Raw genomic sequence first — 26,285 nt, 5'->3', positions numbered from 1 at the left:
TTGTGGTCAGTACAGGTACCACCTTCTCCAGAATACGTCTCATGCTGCTCCTAGGCCACCAGATCATAACAGTAATCTTGTGTTTCTTCCATTTTCAAATAATTGTGCCAATAGTTGTTGCTTACTCACCAAGCTGCTTGCCTATTGTCCTGTAGCCCATCCCAGTCTTATACAGGTCTACAATTTTTTGCTTTGTGTCTTTAGTTAGCTCTTTGCTATTGGTCATGGTGTAGAGGTTGGAGTGTGATTGAGTGAGTGGACAGGTGTTTTTTATACAGGTAACGAGTTCAAAGAGCTGCATTTATTACAGGTCTGTGAGCACAAGAATTGTTGCTGGTTGGTAGGTGATCAAATACTTATTTCATGCAATGGAAAGCAATTTAATTATATAAAAATCATACAATGGGATTTCCTGCTTTTTATTTTTGGATTCTGTCTCTCACAGTTGAAGTGTACCTACTAGTGATGAGCGAATATACTCTTTACTCGAGATTTCTCGAGCACGCTCGGGTGACCTCCGAGTATTTTTTAGTGCTCAGAGATTTAGTTTTTCTCACCTCAGCTAAAAGAGTATTCCACAAAATATTGATTTCTGAACTCTTCCTGAGGTAAAACCTTACTATTGTTGTTTCTAAATGATTATGAACTTGTTTTCTTTGCATTAGTTGAGGTCTGAAAGCACTGTTTTTTTTTCAACTTTTGACCATTTCTCCTTTTCAGAAAAAAATACAAAGTTGTTGTCAGAAGTTTATAGAATAAATGAACTACTTACATTTTACTCAAAAATATACCTATAAAGAAAAAATTTGACAAACTGAACATTTTGCAGTGGTCTCTTAATTTTTGCCAGAGCTGTATATACATACCAATGATTATATGTTGTATTTTTAAGATATTATAATAACGATGTTTTTAGCCTTTCTCTAAAAAAAAGCTTTATCTCTTTTAGTGTTGGTTTCTCATATGTTTTTTTGGCCTAAACTACTGTATATAGAATTGCAGACTTTTGGTGTAGCATAGGACTTCAGCCTAATAAAGCACTGCAGGGCATCTGTATACTAGCATAATTTATCTAATTGACACATATTGGACATGCCATGCGCTATGAAGCTAAATTTCTTAGTTTGTCCCTGGAGCTACACTTTAAATCCATAATCTACCAAATCAAAAGAAAAAGGGGTTCATACAGCTACTACCTTAGATAATAAATGTTTCCTTTTAATGTTAGATTACCTTTACAGATATGCAGATAACTCACCACTACTGATGAGTGAGTGTGCTCGTTACCCGAGTTTTCTGAGCATGCTCAGGTGTTACCAGAGTATCTTGGGCGTGCTCTTAGATTATGTTTGTGTCCCTGCAGCTGCATGATTTGCAGCTGTTAAACAACTTGAACACATGCAGGGATTGGCTGTTTGTTAGGGAATCCCCACATATGTTCAGGCTGTTAGGCAGCCGCAAATCATGCAGCTGCGGGGACTCAAACATAATTTACGAGCACACGCAAGATACTCAGAAAACACCGGAGCATGCTCGGAATACTCGAGTAACGAGCACACTCGCTCACCACTACTCACCACCCTTAAACATTATGGAAATAAAAAAATCTATTTTAGGTAAAAGTAAAAATAAAAAGTGCTTATTAGATAACACATTCAAGTGTTGTACTGATCATTCAGGCTATTCCAGCTGATCATCCACTGTATCAACAGACTGATGCAATACTGAAATTAACTCGTCCCAACATCTGCCATACATGTACGCACGTGTTAGAGCAAGCTCCATGTGCACATGTTAGAGCAGGATCAGGAGTTGAGCTGGCACCATATCTGGTTGGTGCCTCCTGCTTTATACACCTGATACCTATCTCGAACGTCAAGAATTGAAGTTAGCTCCAATCACTTCTAAAACTAAAACTTTTACAGAGCAGTGTAGTGTATGCAACAGAGGCAGCTCAAATCCATCCAGAATTCATATGAGCACACAGAACTGTACACAGACAATCATATCCACATTTTGCTTGTGACCTGCTTGTATGGGACATGGCACAAAAGTCACTTCCTTGTATCTCTGGCTTTAGACCAATATCCGCTGGCTTGTGCTTTATGTCATGTTAGCATAATTTCTTGATCTTAAGTACAAAGATGTAATGTACAGATTATTCAGATTATTTTGGAACAAAAAGAATACGTGCTTTTATGGTTGCAAATGTGATGACTATCAAAAGTGCAAATCATTTTATCAAATAAAAATCAATTCATTTACTTAAAATTATACTGTTCTGCTTAAAATAGCTCCAAAATTCTGTCCCCTCGACATCTAACTTCCTCGTAACTTGCCCATTCTCACTGGAAGTCCCAAAGTTGGCATCGTGAAGTGATTCAATTACATCAGCTATCATTTACACACAGGTTTTGTAAAATGACAGTGACTAATGAATCTCCATAGTGAAAACTATACAGAGATATGAATCTGTAGTGTAGAGAGACTTTGTTTATCTAAGGTTAAAATGGAACATTCCCCATCAGGAATAAAAATGGCTTTCCAAGGTCAATTTTGACAATATTTATAGGTTCATCATGGTTTGATATATTCCAGACTGACGTGACTAATAGCATACTTCTTTATTATAGTTTTAATTTTGCCAAAGGACCATTGAGGCTTAATGCAAATGCCTGTATGCAATGCTGTGTGCTACTGACAGCAAAGCCTATCCTCCTTCAATTTGTAATCCTTTTAATATATATTTTGTGGCTGCTGTGGTGGCCACTTAGTCTCCAACATGGCCATCAACTGACACGTTCCAGATGAGCTGATTGTTCAGACTGACGCAGACTAAATCGGGGTGCGGATTTGGTCCTTGCATCAGAGGGGTCTCTGGGATGTGGTCCCTGAAGCATGCTCCTATCATGGCAATGATGTAGAAACTCAATTGGGAGCAGAGTTTTGAGCAGATTAGAGTTGTTGTCAGATTGAATCAAGTGGTAGAGCAACCAGGAATAATACCAGAGTATCAGTCAAAGTCAGGAACTAAGCCAGAGACAAACCAAACGTAAAAGCGTTAAATCAACATAGGTCATACCTACCATACGACTACAAGTCCCAAGAACCTTAGCAGCAAAAACAAAGTGAAATTCAAACAATGGAGAATGGACCTAGACAAAGTACATAGAGGCCTTGATGAGGTCATCACCAGTATGTATCAGCAAGGGGTGCAAGGGCATAGTTGGTGGTGAAAGCATGGGTGGAGAAAAGTTAGTACCACCTACAGAATCAAAATAGAAAAAGAATACAGATAAACCAGAGGTATTGCTTGAAAGTTTTGTGACTCAGTACAAACTGTGTACTTTCATGTGCTACTTTGATTATGGCACAATGCTATTCAACAGAGAGGTAATTGATACCTTTCAGATGTCAGGGCTTGGGTGAGATTGCCACTTTGCACCTTTTATAGCTACAAGCCGGAGTTGCGAAATTCACTGCGTTCTATACCTGATTCGTTTTTGTTGTTATTCTTTGACTTTTATAGAATATTCTGCTGTATGACACGCCAACTAAAAGGAAATTCAAGGCAGACATATTTAGCTTACAGAATTGTACATCCTAATGCAGTTAAAGATGTTGTCTGGTCTAAAATAAAAAGTCTTCAGTCACTCTGCATGACTGCAGCCTTGTAAAGCCTCCCAGAACTTGCACTATGTGCTGCGAGGATTCGCCATTCTCTGTTCCAGGAACAGAGGTTAAGTATTTGATATGCATAATCCCGGACAGAATCCATCTAGTGTTTGGAACAAGGCCATGCTCTGTGGGGGCGGGCGTCCAGTGGGCACATTTGTCTAACTGGTGTGGCCTCGCCAATACAAGTGTATTGAGCGAGGCCACACCCACTAGACGTGATCTGACCGGGTGTATGCATATTGCTGTGCGTGCCCTGGGAGGATTCCCGAATCTGCATTCACACAGAGTGACTGTAGCATTTTCATTTTTGACAGTACAACTCCTTTAAGCTTCTACTTGCATTTTCTCATACCAAATTCCCACTAATGTTCATTTTGGACTTCAAAAGAAAAATAAGAAAAATAGTAAGCTAATTTGATAAGCAGTCAGTCACATATGTCCCCTCAAGAGACTTTTTTGCAGGGCTTACATTCAAAATCTGCTTAAAAAAATTTAAATTAAATGGACAAGAAGTCTACTTTTATACCATTTTTTAACAGATTATTATCCCAACAAATAAACACATCTGAAAATACTGTATAGATTCATCAATAAAATGGTAAAATGCTAAATGTTTTTTTTTGCAATATGAAAAGAAATGACTGTGGAGAAAATTACTGTATATTTCTATTTTTTTCTCTTTCTATAGCAATTTGTAGAAATAGCTGTGGTGAAGGATTCTGCTCCCGTCCAAACATGTGCACGTGCTCCAATGGACAAGTTTCTCCGGCCTGTGTTTCAAAAACTGGTTAGTTTGATGACCATGATTTTGGTGACCATTATGCTTCTATGTTCAAAAATTTTCACATGGGATCAGGTAGCATGGTGAAGTAGCAAAGCACCAAAATGTGACAGCCTAATTCATCTAATCCACCAAATACAACCTCTTTTGGGATTTACTTCAGTTGACAGTATAGAGATATTTCTAATGATCTTTTTACACATAGACCTGCGAAGGGGACAAGGGGGCATTCTCTATGTCTATAGGAAAGAAGGTTTAATCATATTCACAGATGCAGATTCTTTACCGTAAGAGCAGTTGGACCTCTCTGCACCATGTTGATGTAATGGCTGATTTACTACAAAAATTCAAGGGAGGCCTGGATGCCATTCTTGAGAAATATAATATTACAAGTTATTGGTACTAGATTCTCTCATGGCACATTAATCCAGAGAACAAATCTGTTTTCTGTATGTGAACTCACAAAGGAATTTTCCCCCTAATATGGAACCATTAGTGTCTGCCCTATGGGGCTTTTGCCTTCATCTGGATGAACATGTTAGGCTAAGTGCCCATGATCAGGAAATCACTTTTTGGACTCAGCGTGTTTTCGCTCACGCAGTTAAATCCACATGTGTTCATTGAACCATGTGGATTTACCGCATTAAATGAATGGCTATAATATGCTGCAGCTTGTAAACCCGCACCACGGGTGAGTTTATGTAGCATTAAATAGATGCACAGTGGGCATGGGATTTCTATAAATCTCATCCACTGTACTTCTAATGTAGAACGCAGTGTTCTGGACGCAGCACAGGTAAGCTGTGTCCTACCGCTGCTCCTCCTGATCATGGGCACGTACCCTTAGGCTATAGCTTGAACTCGATGGACTTAAGTCTACGCTCAACCTTAAAAATTATGAAATTCTGGAATGATGATGGAGTACAAACATTTTCTCTGCTCTCTACATGTCAAAGAATACACCTAGATACAAGTGTTTAGAATGTATTAATAATGAATACTTAATACATATATAACGTATGAAATGAGACTATGATAATATATTGTATGAGGTAAAGTATAAAAAGTGTAATTTATGATTTTGTTTTACAGTCTCTCAGTGCAGCATTCGATGCATGAATGGAGGAACATGTGTTGATGATCAATGTCGTTGTCAAAAGGGTTATGTTGGAGCACATTGTGGACAACGTAAGTATACTACAACTTAAAGGAGTTTCCACTAATTTTTGTAGTTTAAAAATAATACAGTCCAACATTGTCTAAATATAGAAAATATTATATACTCACCCACTGATCCTCATTTTCCAAATTAACGTTTTTATGTCCATGTGCATGCTGTAAAGAATTGGAACTGTTTTTCAAAGCTTAGAACAGCAACTCAGGCAAAATGACTGCTTCCATCAAGTCAACTCCCCGATATATATCAATGATCTGAATCCCCCCCCCCCTTTATGTCTATGAGCAGGGTAATGGTCATACACTGGATAGTTACTATACATTGAAAAATTAATAATACACCAAAATAACTCCTGCAACACATATCTACTTGAAAATCTAAAGACATTCACTTGTATACACTGGCACTATATGAAACTTTAGCAACGCTAATGCACATCACTCAAAAACAGGTGATCCACGAGACTAAATATTATTTAAAATGTATCATTTTTATTAATTTAACAAGAAAAACAATTTTATTAATTGCAAAGCAAATTATTTAAATATACAATTTACAGGATACAGTGACAAATGAAATTTAAGCAGGAAGTATGTATCCCGCAAAATAAATCTTTTCAACCACATAAACTGTAAGTACAAAAAGTATAGGTGCTTCTCACAAAATTAGAATATCATCAAAAAGTTAATTTATTTCAGTTCCTCAATACAAAAAAACCAACAAAACGTAATTCTGGCGTTTCAAATTTTTTTCTCGCTACGCTGTTTAGCGATCAGGTTAATGCTTTTTTTTATTGATAGATCGGGTGATTCTGAACGCGACAATACCAAATATGTAGGTTTGATTTTTTGTTTGTTTGTTTTATTTTGGATGGGGCGAAAGGGGGGTGATTTAAACTTTTATATATCTTTTTTTTCATATTTTTAAAAACATTTTTTTTTTTGCTTTTCACCCGCCGCTATTGTGCGCACTTGTCAGCTGTACAAAACAGCTGACATGTCGCGACTTTGATGTGGGCTAACCGCCGGAATACAGGAAGATGACTCCTGAGGAAGCCATAGATGCAAAATGCGAAAATTAAGTTTGAAGTTTATTTCAAGTTTAATTTGAAATTGTCTGTACTTAAATAGTGAATCTATTTTAATTGAAAATACTTTTTTTACTTAAAGTTAATCTATTTTTATGTCGTATCGGTTAAACAGAAAGAAAACAACAAAATGCTGAATTGTTGTTTTTATTTTACCCCCCAAACAAATTAATAAATTATATCATCCGAAAATGTTGATGGGAACATTATAAAAATAACCTCTTCTTCAAACAACAAGCCTACACAAAATAGGCACTTGTTATGCAAAAGTACAATATAGTTTTTATTGCTCTTCTAATATAAAATGAAAACATGAAAAAAGAAATAGCTTTTTTCATAAGGCCCTACAATGGCAGGTCTGCAAGTGGTTAAGTATCAAAATATAATGAAATAATATTGCATGTTTTATAATGTCTCCTTTCTAATAGAGATGGGTGACCCCGAACAGTAAAGCTCGGGTACTATACCAAACACCTACTGTTCGGGCATGGACTTCACCAGGAAGTCCATTTTACTGTTCGGGTACAGTACCCTGAACACCGGGTATTTCTTATACTGTTCTGCAGATGACACAAATAAACACTTGTAGCTCTGATCGGCGTTAAGATCAATACCACTGGTCAGAGAAACGCGGCTCCCACGCTGTCAGATGACAACCTCCGGTCACTGGTGTTGGCTGATGGGACTGCTCATCAGCCACCACCTGCTTTGGCTGTTATTAGTGGCATTATTTTTCCACTATAATTTGCAAAATAAATCTTGCCAAATCAGACAAGGTGATATTCTGGATTTGTTTTCTCATTTTGATTCTCATAGTTGTGGTCTACCTATGATGTCAATTACAGGCCTCTCTCATATTTTTAAGTGGGAAAACTAGCACAATTGGTGGCTGACTAAATACTTTTTTCCTCACTGTATCATACCCCCGGCTGTCTGCTCTAGCTTGGCTGGTTGTCAAAAGCAGAGGGGAACTCCATGCCGTTTTCTAACATTTTTTATTTAAATTATTAAAATAACGGCACCTGCTGTTCTTGATAACCAACCTTGCTAAAGCTGACAGCTGAGGGCTGCAGCCAGCAGCTGTCAGTTTTGCCTGACTGGTTATCAATCATATACCCACCAGAGGATTGCTCTTGCTGTTATTAGCAGTAGCAGGCATAGGCTGATGGGGAGTAGTAGTCCCATCAGCGGATGCCAGTAACCAGAGGTAATCTTTTTATCTCCTCTCATAGCTGCGGGCTTACGCTGTCATTTCACATCGTGGGAACCACAGCTCTCTGACCAGCGATAATGATTTTACCACTGATCAGAGGCAATGTTTGTCGCTCAGTCATGCACATGACAGTTTGGCAAACACTGGATGTTCGTGCGCCCCATTCAAGTGATAGGGGTCTGGGTTCGGGACCGGAACATCCAGAAATTCATCAATCACTACTTACTAGGATTGTGTTTCGTTCTTGTGAAATACTCACACATACAATATCTCCATATACATTGTATGTCAGATTTATTTTTTGAAGCTTTACAGTCTTTAGTGACATTCATTCTTAGCTTTGCTCATGCTGATTACTTTAAATCCTTCACTAAGAGTCTCAGTTTTGAGCCCAGTCTCACACATACGCAGTGTACAGTAATGGAAATGTGAAGATATAAGAAAGGCTGTGACCTCTCCTGGAACTGTATGTTTGAAACTTTTGATATAAAACCCCCACACTTGGATTACAAGACATCAAACGTTTGGCCATGAACTACACACGTAAGAGTGAGGGAATCCGCTTAGATGTCTGAGAGATAGGCAATGAACATGGTTTAAAGGCAATAAAATAGCTTCAAAATTTATACTTTCATGTTTTGTAGTTCATTGATTCTTAAAAAACTGTAATAATATGTAATAACAGGACTGGGGCTACATGGAGACTTTGACTGTAACACAGGCCATACTACAAGTAAATTGGGTAACAATTCAACCTCGACTAGACTGCAACAAGTAAGTTGTAAGAAGTTTGATCTAACTGGGTTTTTCGTGCTTTGCCTGTGATTGACAAAATTCTCTAGGGATACATTATCCCTAATGTGACAACTTACATTATGCTCTGATGCTATAGCGGCACGTGTGTCACAGCTAAAGTCACCATATATCCCCAGCCTAACTGTCAAGTATTCCCAATTATGATAAGTCCCTACTGTGACTAAAGCTCTTACATAAGGTACTATTATATAGATGGCTTTATCATATTTTTAAATGGTCATTGTACATTCAGTCAGCATTATCACATTTCATAAATATTGTGCTACAAAGGCAATTTGCTAACCTCTTTACTCAAAAATAATGTTGCCTTACACAACTAACACTATCGGGCTGACTTCTGTTCAACTGGCTGTTGTCAAGCCCAATCCAGAATAACAGGAGAGACCCTAAAATAGATTTCAGGAAGTTGTAGAGCTTCTTTGTTCCTCTGCTCCTGCTCCCCTGTCAAATTACATAAAGGTAAAACACAGAGGGGGACTTTTTGTTTGAGACCCGATAGCCATTGGAAAATGGCAGGTACACTGCAGGCTAAAGTGCTGGAAGAATTGTAAAGGTTGTACAATTTCACAATTCACAGAGCACCACCCTCAAAGATCATGAAACATGTGCACTAAATATTGTCATCATTATAACTGAGCATAACTGAGCATGTGCAAACAAAACAGTCCCCCTGTCCACAGCAAAGGGAAAAATATAATTTATTTATTTTACTCACTTATATAGCACCATTAATATCACAGCACTTTAGAGACATCATCACTCCTTTCCCAAAGGGGCTCACAACATAAACTCCATAGCTGTATGCCTTTGGAATGTGGGAGGAAACCAAAAGTAACCAGACACAAACATACAAACTCCTGCAGATGTTGTCCTTGGTTCAACTTGTGGGATTTGAACCCATGCCCCCAGATTACAGTGCTAACCACTAAGCCACCATGCTGCCAGTGCCCAGTATATTCCTATAGAAAGCTTTTCATGAGAATTGTGAAACCTACAAGAACATTATTGTAATAAGAGGATAAGCCTTTTTAAATCCCTGTTTATTGTAGGTTTTCAGCAAGTGGGTGGTCCTACTTAGTGATTCTTCTTTGTATAAGTGTGCATGCAAATATAGCAGTAAATCACTGAATAGAACTGCCCATTTCCCACAAATGTATGTTACTGTACTACCTGGTTGCAATTGCTTTCCCACAATTGGACATACAGTTACATTTCAGGTATGGCATTGTTCCAGGAGTTGTCAGTGCCCTCCGACTCCGGCTGAACTACACAGCTGATCTCCTGTTACATGTGCTGGAACCAGAGCTACAGCCAATCTCAGTACTTTAAACTCTCACATGCTGCTATCAATAGTGACAGCGGCATGTGAGGTATTTGGCAGAGCTTCACCCTCACAGTGCTATCGATTTTTTCCATGCCAAAGGTAGCAAACCCGCAGAATAAAGATAACATGACAAATATACCAAACGGTGAATGGTGTTTCAAAAATAAATAAACAAAACATAGAATATCTGCTTTTAGTTGATTTGACCTCTTACAGAGCATAATAAAAAGTGATCAAGCAGCCGCATTTTCAGAAAAATGGCACCAATGAAACATACAGTTTGGCAAAAAAAAAAGCCTCATACAGCTCAATCGAAAGAAAATTCTGAAGCTTAAAGAGACTGGGTAAGCACGATTGACTGATCAAACCAAATACAGGTGCTCGGTGCATCATGGCGAGGCCAATCATTTAAATACAACTTCCCATTTTTTTATTTTTACTCTATTAACCCCCATGTTTGATTAACAGCTCTGACTTTATAAAATCACGGAAAGGAAGAGATAGATGGAAACAAGTAGGTTAGAAGGTGTATATAAATGATTGGTCCGCCATGATGCACAGAGCTCCTGTAGTTGATTTTAACAGTCATGAAAGAAACCCTTTAATGCTCTTAGAATATGGTGGCACAAAATGAAATTATGTTTTCAAAAAGAATATTAACCCTTTTCTGATACATGGTGCACTATTACATCATATTTAAGGTCTCTTACTTTGATGAAAACTCAGGAGTTGAGCTAGCGTCATTGTTGACAGACACTGGCTATGTTACACAACCATCAACTGCCTCTGTCAGCAGTAATTGGAGCGCAGCACTGTTCCCTGCTGCAAAAGGGGTACTACGGGGAGATAAAAATTTCTTGTATTGCCCTGCACTCATATACTATAACTATGAACTGCTTTTCACTGCTCCCCCCTCTTGTCTGTGATGTTACATCACACAGCAGTATGAAGCTCCCCGCTGTGAGTAACAGCCAGCCCAAGAACAGAGGACAAGGTCATGCCTCCTGTTCTATGCAGAGAAACAGCTATTATCAGATGACTGGATAACAGTAACAGCATGGAGCTGTACTCTTCTGCAATGTCCCAAACGAGAGGGGTAAGCAGCGAAGAACAGCTCCTCTCATGCCAGCCCCTTAATAATGTGTCCTTGTCTGCAGTCCGAGGGGAAGGATGTGGCAGCCAGCCCACCGATAATGTCTCCTTCACTGCAGGGTTACAAACAAGGAGCAGGCCTTGCTCCCTCACCTCAGATTGCAGACAAGGAGACATCAGGATGCTGGCTGCTGTGAGAAGCCGTGGCAGGCTTATTCGGTCCGGCAGCATTCAGGTTTCTGTCAAGGCGGCGGCGCAGGCACGGGTTCAGTCACCACTCTGAGAATACAGAGCAGTAGCTGTAATCACACCCTCAGTCCTTACTGACACTGGCTCTCCAAGGGGTTCAGTAGATAAAACATAGATTAAAGGTACCTTCACACATAACGATATTGTTAACGATATCGTTGCTTTTTGTGACGTAGCAACGATATCGTTAATGAAATCGTTATGTGTGACAGCGACCAACGATCAGGCCCCTGCTGGGAGATCGTTGGTCGCTGAATAAAGTCCAGAACTTTATTTCGTCGCTGGACTCCCTGGAGACATCGCTGGATCGGCGTGTGTGACACCGATCCAGCGATGTCTTCACTGGTAACCAGGGTAAACATCGGGTAACTAAGCGCAGGGCCGCGCTTAGTAACCCGATGTTTACCCTGGTTACCATGCTAAAAGTAAAAAAAAACAAACACTAGATACTTACCTAACGCTGTCTGTCCTCCAGCGCTGTGCTCTGCACTCCTCCTGTACTGGCTGTGAGCCGGAAAGCACAGCGGTGACGTCACCGCTCTGCTTTCCGGCTCCCAGACAGTACAGGAGGAGAGCAGAGAAGCAGAGCGCAGCGCTGGAGGACAGACAGCGGTAGGTAAGTATCTAGTGTTTGTTTTTTTTTACTTTTAGCATGGTAACCAGGGTAAACATCGGGTTACTAAGCGCGGCCCTGCGCTTAGTTACCCGATGTTTACCCTGGTTACCGGCATCGTTGGTCGCTGGAGAGCGGTCTGTGTGACAGCTCTCCAGCGACCAAACAGCGATGCTGCAGCGATCCGGATCGTTGTCGGTATCGCTGCAGCGTCGCTAAATGTGAAGGGGCCTTAAAATGAATCTTTTTCCACCAAACTGTCAATCGATTCTCCTGCTCTCCATCATGCTGCCTGCAGATTGGACAGCACATTAAATGTGACCGCTTCCCTTTAGATGGTAGAAAATAGAATATTGCCCCATATGTCAGCCACACAGTACCCCACCACTACAAAGAACCCACCTTAACTATAACTATACAATTTCACCAACATAACTAACATAACTTTATTCTTTCATGAGTTATTTACAAGTTTATTACCACTTATTAAATGTGTTCAAAGTGCTGCCCATTGTGTTGGATTGTCAATGCAACCTTCTTCTCCAACTCTTGAGACACTGATAGAAACACTGCAGAAGAAATGCTAGCACAGGCTTCCAGTATCCGTTATTTCAGATGCTGCACATCTCATATCTTCAAAGCATAGACAATTGCCTTCAGATGACATCAAAGATAAAAGTCTTAGGGGTTCAGATCGGGAGACCTTGGTGGCCACGATGACCAATCCACTTTCCAGGAAACTGTTCATGTAGGAATGCATGGACCTGACACCCATAATGTGTTGGTGCACCATCTTGGGTGTCAGGTGTGAGCATTCCTACATAAACAGTTTCCTGGAAAGTGGAATGCTCTTCATGGGCCAGTTGAATGGCCACCAAGGTCTCCCGATCTGACCCCCTTACACTTTTATCTTTGGGGTCATCTGAAGGCTCATGGGCCACTAGCTTGACTGCTGAACCAACGTCCTGCAAATCTTTTTGCTCAATTCTGGTAAATAAACATAAGTGCAATGCACGTAATGAGTCTGATGAGTATTTGGATATATGCTGATTGTTATATAAATGTATTTACATAGCTGTCTGTGAAAATAATTGCCAGAATGGAGGCCGTTGCATAGGACCCAATCGATGCGCCTGTGTATATGGATTTACAGGTCCTCAGTGTGAAAGGGGTAAGTGAATATTTATATTTTGCTTATTTATTATACATTTTGAATAGATAAAATTATTTATTATAAAATAATTGTCCCTGTTAAATACATGGTGGTGCTCCAGTGGAGGGCCACCCCCCATCTACTCTCTAAAAGGGTTTTCATAATGGCACAACTGTATTAATTGTCAAGTTTTCATTAATGCCATTGTTTTTGCAAATTAATTTCATACAATTGTAATTACCTTACATTTTCCTATATTACGCCCATGATTTCCACAGCAAGATAAGATGGCTTCCAAGGAGTTTTTAGTTACAAGTTCTGTGGCTATCTCTCGTTACCTTGTTATTTTGTTATACCTGCCATTGCTATATACTTGTGTTTGACCTGGATTGACTATGCTGAGTGTGACTTTGCCTTAATTCCTTCATTTTGGTACCTCTATGTTGTGTATTTGTCTTCAGTCTACAATGTTGCATCTGAGCGATCAGGTCTGATAAAACCAATAAATTTATTAATACATCAAAAAATCAAGTAAAAAAATCATCAAATGTATACAAAATACTATTGCAGGAAGCAAAGACACAGAAAGAATGGGACCCACCCAATTGCACCTGCCCGATATGTGAAGTAGGTTACAGCATGTAAAGTGCGAGTGCCAAAGTATATCACATTCAGAAGGCAAGCTAAATCATCCAGAGGTAAAGTGTCACATCATTCCCAAAAGTTTAAGAACGAGCACTGCTTACCAACAGATAGAAATTGGAGGGTCCAGAAACCGGGTGTGGATGCCCCAAATGCCCCGATGCGCGTTTTGCATGTTTAATGCCACTTTCTCAAGCGTTTTTTCCCCTTGAGAAAGCGACGTTAAACACGCGAAACGCGCGTCGGGGCATTCGGGGCATCCACACTCGGTTTCTGGACCCTCCAATTTCTACCTGTTGGTAAGCAGTGCTCGTTCTTAAACTTTTGGGAATGATATGACACTTTACCTCTGAATGATTTAGCTTGCCTTCTGAATGTGATATACTTTGGCACTCGCACTTTACATGCTGTAACCTACTTCACAAATCGGGCAGGTGCAATTGGGTGGGTCCCATTCTTTCTGTGTCTTTGTTTCCTGCAATAGTATTTTGTATACATTTGATGATTTTTTCACTTGATTTTTTGATGTATTAATAAATTTATTGGTTTTGTCAGACCTGATCGCTCCTATTGTTCTCCTTTTGATCTATGTATGTTGTGGAGTGGGCTTCTTTGCTTGTTAATGGGCTTTTTCTAAGCCCCCTTTTTTGTGATGTTCACAAAATGAGGTTTCTGTTTTTGCTAATGTTCCATCTGAAGTGCCTGCACACATACGAGATAACTGTTGGCTGCACGTTGGTTCGGCCAGACATTCATTCCCATGCACAAGAGCACTCGTTCTGATGAGCCCCTGTCAGACATCTCTGTCAGCAGCCTGTCTCTTAGAGAATGAAAAGATCAATAGTCTGAAACTGCACATGCTGGATCCTTGTAGTCCCCGACAGATGAGTCAGGACCACTTACACATTGAACTGTCAGCCAAACTCGCCAATATCTGCTGCTAACGGGAGCATTTAGGGAGCTGGCGATGTTCTATCAAAGGTGTAAGCAGGTCCAAGTCAAATATTGCAAAGGATGAATAGTGGCACACAAATGAGAATGCTGCAGGTTTGTAAGTTCACAGGCTGTTCTATTTATTTTTGTTTAGGGGGGTGAGGGATATTTTTCGTTACATGTGGATAAGGTGTTGAAAACTCCACCCTGAAACTGGAAGTATACCTTTACACTTATGGAATCCTATCATCACATCAAGATTACTAATTTTGGATTGTTGAATAGAGATGTGTTACAGAAATGCCCATTGAGGGTTAAAATGGTGTTTCATTTCATAGGCTCGAATAGTGGCCGAGAGTATGAGCACTTGTGTTTAAAAATGAATGAATAGCGCAAAAATGATTATCGCACTGCTAAGGATGTACTCAGGGCCTCCTGATGTGTCATCACATGGAGAGGGATGGGTAAAACGTTTTAAGGTGTTTTATAGATAGCATAGGGTTGTATCTTAGATGCTGAAGGAATTACTGCCACAAGAGAGGGAATAACGGAGAATCTCTAAAAACCAGTGGATTAATGGGTTTACATATATCTAATTAGGATGGTGTGTATAACAACTCATGTCTAAGCGACAATCTATTGATATGATAAAGGGCCTACATGATAGTTTCTGCATGATGAAATGGCGACACATGCTTCATTGAGCAGTAATATCAAGGAACTGTGTGATCAATTTATGAAATGGGACACAACTAAGGGCCCTCATTAAAACAGTCGCGATAAAGTAACAGCTAATAAAGTGATTTTGAGGAAATCTAGGAGGAATAGTACTGTGCCAGTGTATTTGTTAACAGACACACTAATAATATTGATTTAAGCGTCACAAGGGGAATCTATATACTCTTTTAGACCTGTATATGGAAATATAATAAATACGTCATAGTCCGATCAATAAAACAGAAAGAGACATACAGCAGTTGTTGATTTTATTATATTAGTATTCCAAAGACATACTGATAGGGAATTTAGATTGTGAGCCCCAACGGGGACAGTGATGATAATGTGTGCAAACTGTACAGCGCTGCGGAATATGTTAGCGCTATATAAAAATAAAGATTATTATTATTATTATCATCCACAAAATGACCTGGATGTCGTTTGAAAGGCCATAGTGGACAGACTGTAAAAAGCACAGTGGATATGACAATATTATTTTAAGCATATTAATAAAGGTTACTTTTTAAAATATTTTCAGTCCACATCAGTCAGTGAATTTTTAAAAAGGTGTTTCAGCTGCTTTGGATGCTCGGAACCATTATTATTGTGTAACTCACACATTACATGCTGTATACTGTATGTCAGTCATACATTACATACAAAATGCACATCCATCACCTCGTAAATGACGAACACATAGCATACATATTTCACTGCAATAGTACCTACAGAGCCTAGGATCGTCACCGTAATAAACGCCACACCTCGACATAGTTAGCTACACTATTTACCAACCATAAGATATGAAAATAAGGGAAAAATTGGTTCCTGATGTGAAATTAACAATAATATTGTTTCGTACTGTGTTGTGTAACACATATTCAACCAAACCAATGGTACAAAGTAACTGAAAAAATGTTAAAAGATAAAAGAATTATTTTATTGAATACAAAAAGGGTGGATAGGTGGATTCAGTCTCAGCAGGCCAACGCAGAAACGCTGCAGATCTCAGTACAACAAAGTTAGTGAAAAATAATGATAGTTATTAGAATCAGGTGACAGCAAATAGACAACAAAACAATTTCATAAAATATAAATTAAAAAATGTATAAAAACAATGTATCACACCCAGGAGAGCTTATTGAACAATGTCCAGAGGGCAGTACTAGAGTAGTCTGGTATGTAAAAAGCTAATGGCAGATAGCAGTTAGGCTATGTGCACACGTTGCAGATTATTTGCGGTTTTTTAGCGTTTTTGTGCTATAAAAACACTATAAAACTGCAAATAATCTACATACATTAAGCATCCCATCATTTATAATGGAATCCGCAATTTCTGTGCACATGATGTGCGTTTTTCCACATGAAAAACGCATTGCGGAAAAATAATGAACCTGTTCATTAATTTTGCGTTTTTTTCACGGATTTCCCACTGTCTAATGCATTGGGAAATATCTGGGAAAAAAACGCACAAAAAACGCGCAAAAAAAGCATCAAAACCGCGTCAAAACTGCGCAAAAAACGCGCAAAAAACGCGCAAAAAAACACATGCGGATTTCATGCGGAAATCTGGCAGAAATGTCCGGATTTCCACAGGATTTTTCTGCATGAATTCCTGAACGTGTGCACATAGCCTTAATGTTGCATATATGGATAATGCATAACTGTATAAATATGTAAGAAAAAAGACAATGTGCAAAGGGCTAGTGCTTAAAATACAGTGCTTAAGTCAATAATAAGCAGTATATATGAGATCTGAATATAAAAAGTGCTAGTGAAGAGCAAGATAGTATCATGAACTGTGCTAATGGTTTTATCAGATATATGCTATTATAAAGATAGAGAAAGCATTACCATAAGTATATGTGCAAAAACAGATTACCGTACGTCACTAAAGCCCCCGTCACACACAGCGAGATCGCTAGCGAGATCGCTGCTGACTCTGCTGAGTCACAAGTTTTGTGACGCAACAGCGATCTCAGTAGCGATCTCGTTATGTGTGACACGTAGCAGCGACCAGGCCCCTGCTGTAAGATCGCTGGTCGTGTCGGAATGGCCTGGACCATTTTTTGATCGTTGAGGTCCCGCTGGGTAGCACACATCTCTGTGTTTGACACCTTACCAACGACCTCGCTCACAGGACGTCCCATTGAATCATCATGAAATAGCATCGTTCTACAGGTCGCTACAGGTCGCTACAGTTCACCGCATCGCTGCTGCGTCGTTGGGGAGATCGCACTGTGTGACATCTCACCAGCGACCACATAGCGACGCTTGAGCGATCCCTGACAGGTCGTATCGTTGTCGGAATCGCTCAAGCGTCGCTATGTGTGACGGGGCCTTAAGGGGTTACAAAACCTCTGATGGCTACCAGAAACCACCTTCCTTTCCATACCATCTCGAAACTGACTCTCATCTACATTATCTGGAGAATTGAAGTATCAAGACCTAAACAAAGTCATTGTAAAAAGTGAAACAATAGGTGAAATTTGTGGTCAGCTGTAGTTTCTTATTAGGGCCTCACAGTATGGCCGGGATCACACATGCGAGAAAAACGTCCGTGTCTTGCATGTGAAATTCAAGGTCTGGCGCCGGCACTGTGGAGCGGAGCGTGCGGCCGCATAGCAACACATGGAGCCGCACGCTCCGCTCTGGGGTGCCGGCACCACAGCTTGGATTTCACATGCGAGACACGGACGTGTTTCTCGCATGTGTGATCCCGGCTTACCAGGTACTATACATTGCACTGCTGTTTTGAACCCTAGCTGATGTGTATTAACCTCATAAGGACTAAGTGTCCTAAATTTATAACACTGGGTACTGGGCTTTAACCCATTGTAAATTTACAGCACAAGATTATACTGCAGCTTCTGCTTATGCAACCTAGCAAAAGCAGATAGGATCTCCAGCTGCCAGGCACATAAGGAGAATACAGAAGCAGTTCATTACCTACTGACTACACAGAGCTCAATGAGTGCTATGTAGTGTACATAAGCATCATCATTGCCAACAGACTGGAACGACAAAATAGTAGAGCTCCTGGGTCCAAACAGGCCCAGATCAGCTCTGACTTATATCATTGCAGAGGTTCATTACCCCTGTAACTAGGGATCATGTGGATGTAACTAGGGCTCACTGTGGAAAAAAATAATCAATGAAGTAAAAAGAACTGTGATCCAGAAATTCTTCATCTCTTAGGGAATAACTAACTTAAAAATACATTAAAAAAAAGTTCAAAAACAAAAAAAAGTAATAGAAATTAAATAATCCACACTTTGAAAAAATATGAAAAAATCTGATCTTTTCATATAATTTTTTTATTACATACATCTAAAAAAAAACCTGCGCATATTATGTGTTTATTTGACCATGAAAACTTAGAGAATTAATTTGGTGTGAAACATGAATAGTAAATGATATAAGAAAAAAACAAAATTTGTTTCACTTGCATTGCCAAAAAATAGTTAATTTACACAGTAATGTACAGTTGTGCTCAAAAGTTTACATACCCTGGCACAATTTTTCCTTTCTTGGACTTTTCTCAGAGAATATAAATGATAACACCAAAACTTTTTCTCCACTCATGGCTAGTGGTTGGGTGAAGCCATTTTTTGTCAAACTAGTGTGTTTTCTCTTTTTAAATCACAATGACAACCCAAAACATCCAAATGACCCCGATCAAAAGTTCACATACCCTGATGATTTTGGCCTGAGAACATGCACAAAATTTGACACAATGGGTTTGAATGGCTACAAAAGGTAACATCCTCACCTGTGACCTGTTTGCTTGTAATAAGTGTGTGTGCATAAAAGCTGAATGAGTTTCTGGGATCCAGACAGACTCTTGCATCTTTCATCCAGCCACTGACATTTCTGGATTGTGAGTCATGGGGAAAGCAAAATAATTTTCAATGGATCTAAGGGAAAAGGTAGTTTAACTGTATACAACAGGAATGGGATACAAAAAGATATCCAAGGAATTTATAATGCCAGTCAGCAGTGTTCAAACTGGGATTAACAAATGGAAAATCAGGGGCTCTGTAAAAACAAAACCACGGTCAGATAGACCAACAAAATTTTGTCCATAGTTGCCAGGAAAATTGTTCGGGATGCAAAGAAAAACCCACAAATGACAACAGCTGAAATACTGGATTCTGTGAAAACTAGCGGTGTAGCTGTTTCACGATGCACAATAAGGAGGCACTTGAAGAAAAATGGGCTGCATGGTTGAGTCACCAGAAGAAAGCCATTACTGTGCAAATGTCACAAAGTATCTCGCCTACAATACGCAAAACAGCATAGAGACAAGCCTCAAAACTTCTGGAACAAGGTAGTTTGGAGTGATGAGACCAAAATTTAACTTTTTGGACACCACCATAAACATTACATTTGGAGAGAGGACAACAAGGCCTATGGTGAAAGGAACACCATTCCTACTATAAAGCACGGAGGTGGATCGCCGATGTTTTGGGGATGTGTGAGCTACAAAGGCACAGTAAAATTGGTCAAAGTTGAAGGAAAGATGAATGCAGCATGTTATCAGCAAATACTAGAGGCAAATTTGCAATCATCAGCATGGAAGCTGCGCATGGGACGTACTTGGACGTTCCAACAAGACAACGATCAAAAACACAAGGCCAAGTTGACCTGTCATTGGATACAGCAGAACAAAGTGAAGGTTCTGGAGTGCCCATCTTAATCTCCTGACCTCAATATCGCTGAGCCACTCTGTGGAGATCTCAAGCGCGTAGTTCATGCTAGACAGCCCAGGAATTTACAGGAACTGGATGCTTTTTGCCAAGAAGAGTGGGCAGCTTTACCATCTGAGAAAATAAAGAAACTCATCCACAACTACCACAAAAGACTTCAAGCTGTCATTTATGTTAGAGGAGGCAATAAATGGTATTAAGAAATGGGGCATGTGAACTTTTCATCAGGGTCATTTGGATGCTCTGGGTTAGCACTATGATTTAAAAAGAGAAAACACAGTAGTTTGATAATAAGTGGCTTCACTCAACCACTAACCATGAGTGGAGAAAAAGTTTTGGTGTTATCATAAATATTCTCTGAAAAAAAGGCCAAGAAAGCAAAAATTCTATTAGGGTATGTAAACTTTTGAGCACAATTGTATGTCTAAAGCATTGTTAAAGATAATAAAAATATTATCATAAAACAATTATCATAAACAAAAATTTGTCACAAAACAAAGCCTCACACAGCCATAGTATGGCTGCTAGAAAGCTGAGAGACAAAAATGAAAAAAAAAAATGCATGTTAATAATGCAATTTTAGATCATTAACCTCTTAACGACCAAATTTCCAGGTTGGTAGGTACTTACTGACCTTGGACATATGGGTACATCAAGGTGATTTTTTGCGCACATTCGCAGTTGAGTGTTCAGATGAAATGGCAGCTGAATCCTGGCAGTTTAACCATGTAAATGCTGAGATCGATATTGATCGTTGTATGGTGCAAATTCTCCTATTATCCTTGTGAAAATAAAAAAAATTGGGGCTAAAGAAACATTTTTGTAAATAAAATGTGATTTTTTTATTTTCACAGCTTAACGTACTAAAAATCTGTGAAGCAAATCCATAATCCAATATAGTTCTTTGATGTCAGATAACAATTGGGCAATAGCATCCTTGGATGCGGCCAAGGCCTTCGATTCTCTTGAATGGCCCTTCCTATCAGCATGCCTACAGAGATATGGCTTTGGAGATAAATTTCTAGGGTGGATCAGGGCATTATATATGAAACCTAAGGCGCGCATAGTCATAAATAATTCCATCTCTAAGTCCCTCTCATTGTTTAGGGGAACTCGTCAGGGATGCCCCCTCTCACCGGCTCTCTTTGCTCTCGCAATAGAGGCATTGGCAATACGTATGAGATCCTCCCCGGATATCAGAGGCATAGATATAGCGGGTCTGGTGGATACCATCGGCCTATATGCCGATGATATGGTAATATTCATGGATAAGGCAAAGGAAACACTGCCCAAAGTAATTGCTATCATAGACGTCTTTAGTAAATATTCTGGCCTGTATATAAATTGGGACAAATCTGCTCTACTACCTCTCTCTCATACTCCCATGTTAAATCTTGAAACTCTGTCCTCACTACCGGTCGTATCAAATTTTAAGTATCTGGGTATTTATATGTCCCAAAGTAGCAATTCCGATTTACAACTTAATATTTATCCTTTACTAGAACTAGTCAAATCCAAATTTGCATCATGGAGCAAACTCCCACTGTCTGTTGCGGGCCGTATCAACCTAATCAAAATGATTCTGCTCCCTAAATTTAATTATTGTTTGCAACATAGCGCAGTACCAGTACCTAAGTTCCTCTTTACTAATTTAAACTCCCTAATAACTTCCTTTATATGGGGAAAATCTAGGCCCAAACTTAAACTTTCTGTTTTATAGAGACCTAAGCAGGGGGGTGGAGCGGCGTTACCGGACTTCTTTCTATATTATCTGGCGGGGCAGGCTAAGGCATTGGTCACGTGGATGCCTGGTGGTTATCTCCCTAACTCTGAACATAATTTGCTTCATTCTGCTCGGGTGGAGTGTCCATTGGGTTTTCTAGAATCGGAGAGAATGATCACCCCTCATCCGCTGCCCATGCTTCGACTGGCAAGATTAATTTGGAGACAAATTAAAAAAATTGTTGGATATACAGATATTATAGCTGAAATGCCCCTTTGGGAAAATAGCTATTTTCCAACGCTGTTGAATCACCCGTCCACCGCCTTCTGGGTGATGCATGGTGTTACCTCGGTGGGGGATCTACATGACCGGGGGACCTTTGTGTCCTTTGAACAGCTGCAGACTAAACATGATACTCCGAGATCCCAATTTTTTCGTTTTTTACAATTAAGATCAGCTTTCCAGTCATATATGAGGGGGGTGGTTACGGGCCGCACAATCTCGTCTCTGCCTCTAATAGGAATCCTCAAATCCCAGGGACCCCAGGGCCTCATTTCCTCTTTATATACTTACATGCTATCAGTAGGTGCGGAATCAGTTATAAGACTCATTAAGGAGAAATGGGAGAGACTCATCCCTGACACACAGGAAGAAGAATGGGAGGAAATTTTAGAGTCCCCGATGAAGGTATCCCCATCGGTTAATAACAGAATGACACAATTATACATAATATACCAATCATATCTAACTCCCGTGCGGCTTTTTAAAATGGGTCGACTTCACTCTGCGGAATGTCTGCGCTGTCACTTGTCAGATGCGGACTTTGTTCACATGATGTGGAGCTGCCCGGTCATTCTTCAATATTGGAAGGAGGTGACCTCATTACTCTCCTCTATAGTATTGGCCCCTGTTCCTCTTGAGCCACTAAATTGTTTGTTTGGGGTGTGGGACGAGGAGACTTGGGGTCATCACGTTGCAATTTTCTTACGAGAGTCACTTTTCATGGCAAGGAAGGTGGTGGCAATGCGGTGGATGGGGGGTTCGTGTCCCTCACTCAGAGCCTGGATTGAGTTAGTAAATTCGATTATCCCATACGAACGTACACTGTATCAAAATAGAGGATGCCCGGGTAAATTTGAGAAGATCTGGAGCGGCTGGAACTCCTCTCACCTCACTTTATAACTCATGGTTATTTTTACTAGTGTAAAGTGTCAATTCTTTCTAGGTATCATGCAGAAAGGGACGTAGGTTTATTGTTAGGCGGCAGAAAGTAGTTAGTAAGATACAGTTATAGTTAAGATTTAATAACTGTAAATTTTTCATGACTCCACGTCAGATATGTACGGTTTCAGTGGAGTAAAAGATATGTTGGACACACACTATGATATTCAGTTATGTATACATTGTACGTACTCAATATTGTATGTAATACTAAGGAGTATAAATTTGTGTATTATGTTGTTGTTCTTTCAACATTATGGTTAATAAACGAATTTAAAAAAATCTGTGAAGCACTTCGGGGTTCAAAATATCACTTATGAGGACTTTCCACTGTTTGGGCACATCAAGGTGTCTCCAAATGGTGTTCGCTAATGATTCCAGAATATTTTGTGTTCAAAAATTCAAACGGTGCTTCTTTCCTTCCGAGCCCTGCCATTCACCCAAACAGAAGTTTTCCTTCACATAAGGGGTATCAGCGTACTTAGGAGAAATTGCCCAACAAATTATAAGGCGCATTTCTCCTGTTACTCTTGTGAAAATGAAAAATTTAATGCTAATAGAACATTTTTATGGGAAAAATTTGATTTTATTTATTTTCACAGCTTCACATTATAAACTTCTGTTAATCACCCGATGTTCGAGGTGCTCGCCACACCTCTACATACATTCATTGAGTGATCTAGTTTAAAAAATGGCATCTTTTGTGGGGGGTTTCCACTGTTTAGGCACATCAGGGGCTTTCCAAACGCTAATGTTTCCAGCCAATTTTGTGTTCAAAAAGTCAAATAGTGCTTCTTCCCTTCCAAGCCATGCCATGTACCAAAACAGTAGTTTAACCCCGGATATGGGGTACCGACGTACTGAGGAGAAATTGCACAATTTTTGAGGTCCATTATCTGCTGTTACCCTTGTGACATAAAACATTTGGTGCTGAAAGAATATTCTTGTGGAAAAAATTAGATTTTCTATTTTCATGTCTCAACATTATACATTTTTTAAGCCCTTGGGGGTTCAAAGTGCTCACCATGCATCTAGATAAGTTCCTTGAGGGGTCTAGTTTCCAAAATGTGGTCACTTGTGGGAGGTTTCTACTGTTTGAGCACATCAGGGGCTGTCCAAATGAAACACAGCATATGCTCTTGATTTCAGCCAATTTTGCATTAAAAAAAGTCAAGTGGGGCTCTTTCCCTTCCGTGCCGTGTCATGCTCCTAAACAGTAGTTTTCACCCACAAATAGGGTATCGGCATGCTTAGGAGAAATTGCACAAAAAAGTTTGGGGTCCACTTTTGTTACCCTTGTGAAAATAAAAGTGTTGGGGTCTCAATTAACCCCTTCATGACCCAGCCTATTTTGACCTGGCCATTTTTTTGCATTTCTGACCAATGTCCCTTTATGAGGTAATAACTCAGGAAGGCTTCAACAGATCCTAACGATTCTGGGATTTTTTTTTCATGACATATTGGGCTTCATGGTAGTCAAAAATTTAGGTAGATAATTTTTGCGTTTATTGGTGAAAAAATTGGAAATTTGGCGGAAATTTTTAAAATTTTGCAATTTTCAAATTTTAATTTTTATTCTGCTGAACCAGAGAGTTATGTAACACAAACTAGTTAATAAATAATAATTTCCAAACGAAGAAAAAATAGAAGTGCACTCACCGGTCCTGTAGTTGACAATCCTTTAATCAGAACATGTGCAGGTAACTAAAGGGAGAACGTGGAACAGAAGAACGACGGCCGTTTCGCACAACTGCGCTTCTACGGGTCCTGAACATCATTTCCTACATGTCTACCTTACATCAGCACACATTTTTAAACAAAATTTCTTTTGTTAGGAAGTTATAAGGGTTAAAAGTTGACCAGCGATTTCTCATTTTTACAACAAAATTTTCAAACCCATTTGTGTTATTGACCACCTCACATGTGAAGTCAGTTTGAGGGGTCTATATGGCTGAAAATACCCAAAAGTGACACCATTCTAAAAACTGCACCCCTGAAGGTGCTCAAAACCACATTCAAGAAGTTTATTAACCCTTCAGGTGTTTCACTGAAGCAGAAGCAACATGGAAGGAAAAAAATAACATTTAACTTTTTAGTCACAAAAATGATATTTTAACAACAATTTTTATTATTTTCCCAAGGGTAAAAGGAGAAACTGGACCCAAAAAGTGGTTGTCCAATTTGTCCTGAGTACGGTGAAACCTCATATGTTGGCATAAACCACTGTTTGGATGCACGGCAGGGCTCAGAAGGGAAGGAGCGCCATTTGATTTTTTGAATGGAAAATTAACTCCAATCATTAGCGGACACCATGTCGCGATTGGAGAGCCCCTGTGTGCCTAAACATTGGAGCTCCCCCACAAGTGACCCAATTTTGGAAACTAGACCCCCAAGGAACTTATCTAGATGCATAGTGAGCACTTTGAACCCCTAGGTGCTTCACAAATTGATCCATAAAAATGAAAAAGTACTTTTTTTTTCACAAACATTTTCTTTTAGCCTCAATTTTTTCATTTTCACATAGGCAACAGGATAAAATGGATCCTAAAATGTGCTGGGAAATTTCTCCTGAGTACACCCATACCTTATATGTGGCAGTAAACCACTGTTTGGGAGCACGGCAGAACTCGGAAGGGAAGGAGCGCCATTTGACTTTTTGAATGGAAAATTAGCTCCAATCGCTAGTGGACACAATAACGTGTTTGGAGAGCCCTTGTGTGTCTAACATTGGAGCTCCCACACAAGTGATCCCATTTTGGAATCTAGACCTCCCAAGGAACTAAAGAAGTTTATAACGCAGAGCCGTGAAAATAAAAAGTCATTTTTTTCCTCAAAAATTATTTTTTAGCCCCCAATTTTTTATTTTCACAAGGGTAATAGGAGAAATTGGATCCCAAAAGTTGTTGTCCAGTTTGTCATGAGCATGCTGATACCCCATTTCTGGGGATAAACCACTGTTTGGGCACACGTCGGGGCTCAGAAGAGAAGTAGTGACGTTTTGGATTGCAGACTTTGATGGAATGGTCTGCGGGCATCATGTCCTGTTTGCAGAGCCCCTGATGTGCCTAAACAGTGGAAACCCCCCAATTCTAACTTCAACCCTAAACCTATCACACCCCTAAACCTTATCCCAACCCTAATCCTAATCCTAACCCAT

The 26,285-nt window shown here is 39.6% G+C and overlaps 1 protein-coding gene across 1 annotated transcript in view; it reads left to right on the top strand.

Annotated features, from left to right (window-relative positions):
- The window catches only part of FBN2 (fibrillin 2), a 403,326-nt gene that overhangs the window by 22,070 nt on the left and 354,971 nt on the right, over positions 1 to 26,285 (top strand). Inside the window, exons 3-5 of the mRNA XM_069753996.1 lie at positions 4,367 to 4,465; positions 5,552 to 5,647; positions 13,106 to 13,201. Of these exons, the coding sequence (XP_069610097.1) occupies positions 4,367 to 4,465; positions 5,552 to 5,647; positions 13,106 to 13,201 (291 nt within the window). The remainder of the gene's footprint in view (positions 1 to 4,366; positions 4,466 to 5,551; positions 5,648 to 13,105; positions 13,202 to 26,285) is intronic.

The sequence above is a fragment of the Ranitomeya imitator genome, chromosome 1 (genome assembly GCF_032444005.1).
Source record: "Ranitomeya imitator isolate aRanImi1 chromosome 1, aRanImi1.pri, whole genome shotgun sequence".
NCBI lineage: Eukaryota > Metazoa > Chordata > Amphibia > Anura > Dendrobatidae > Ranitomeya > Ranitomeya imitator.
This window is presented reverse-complemented; position numbering and strand designations above follow the sequence as displayed.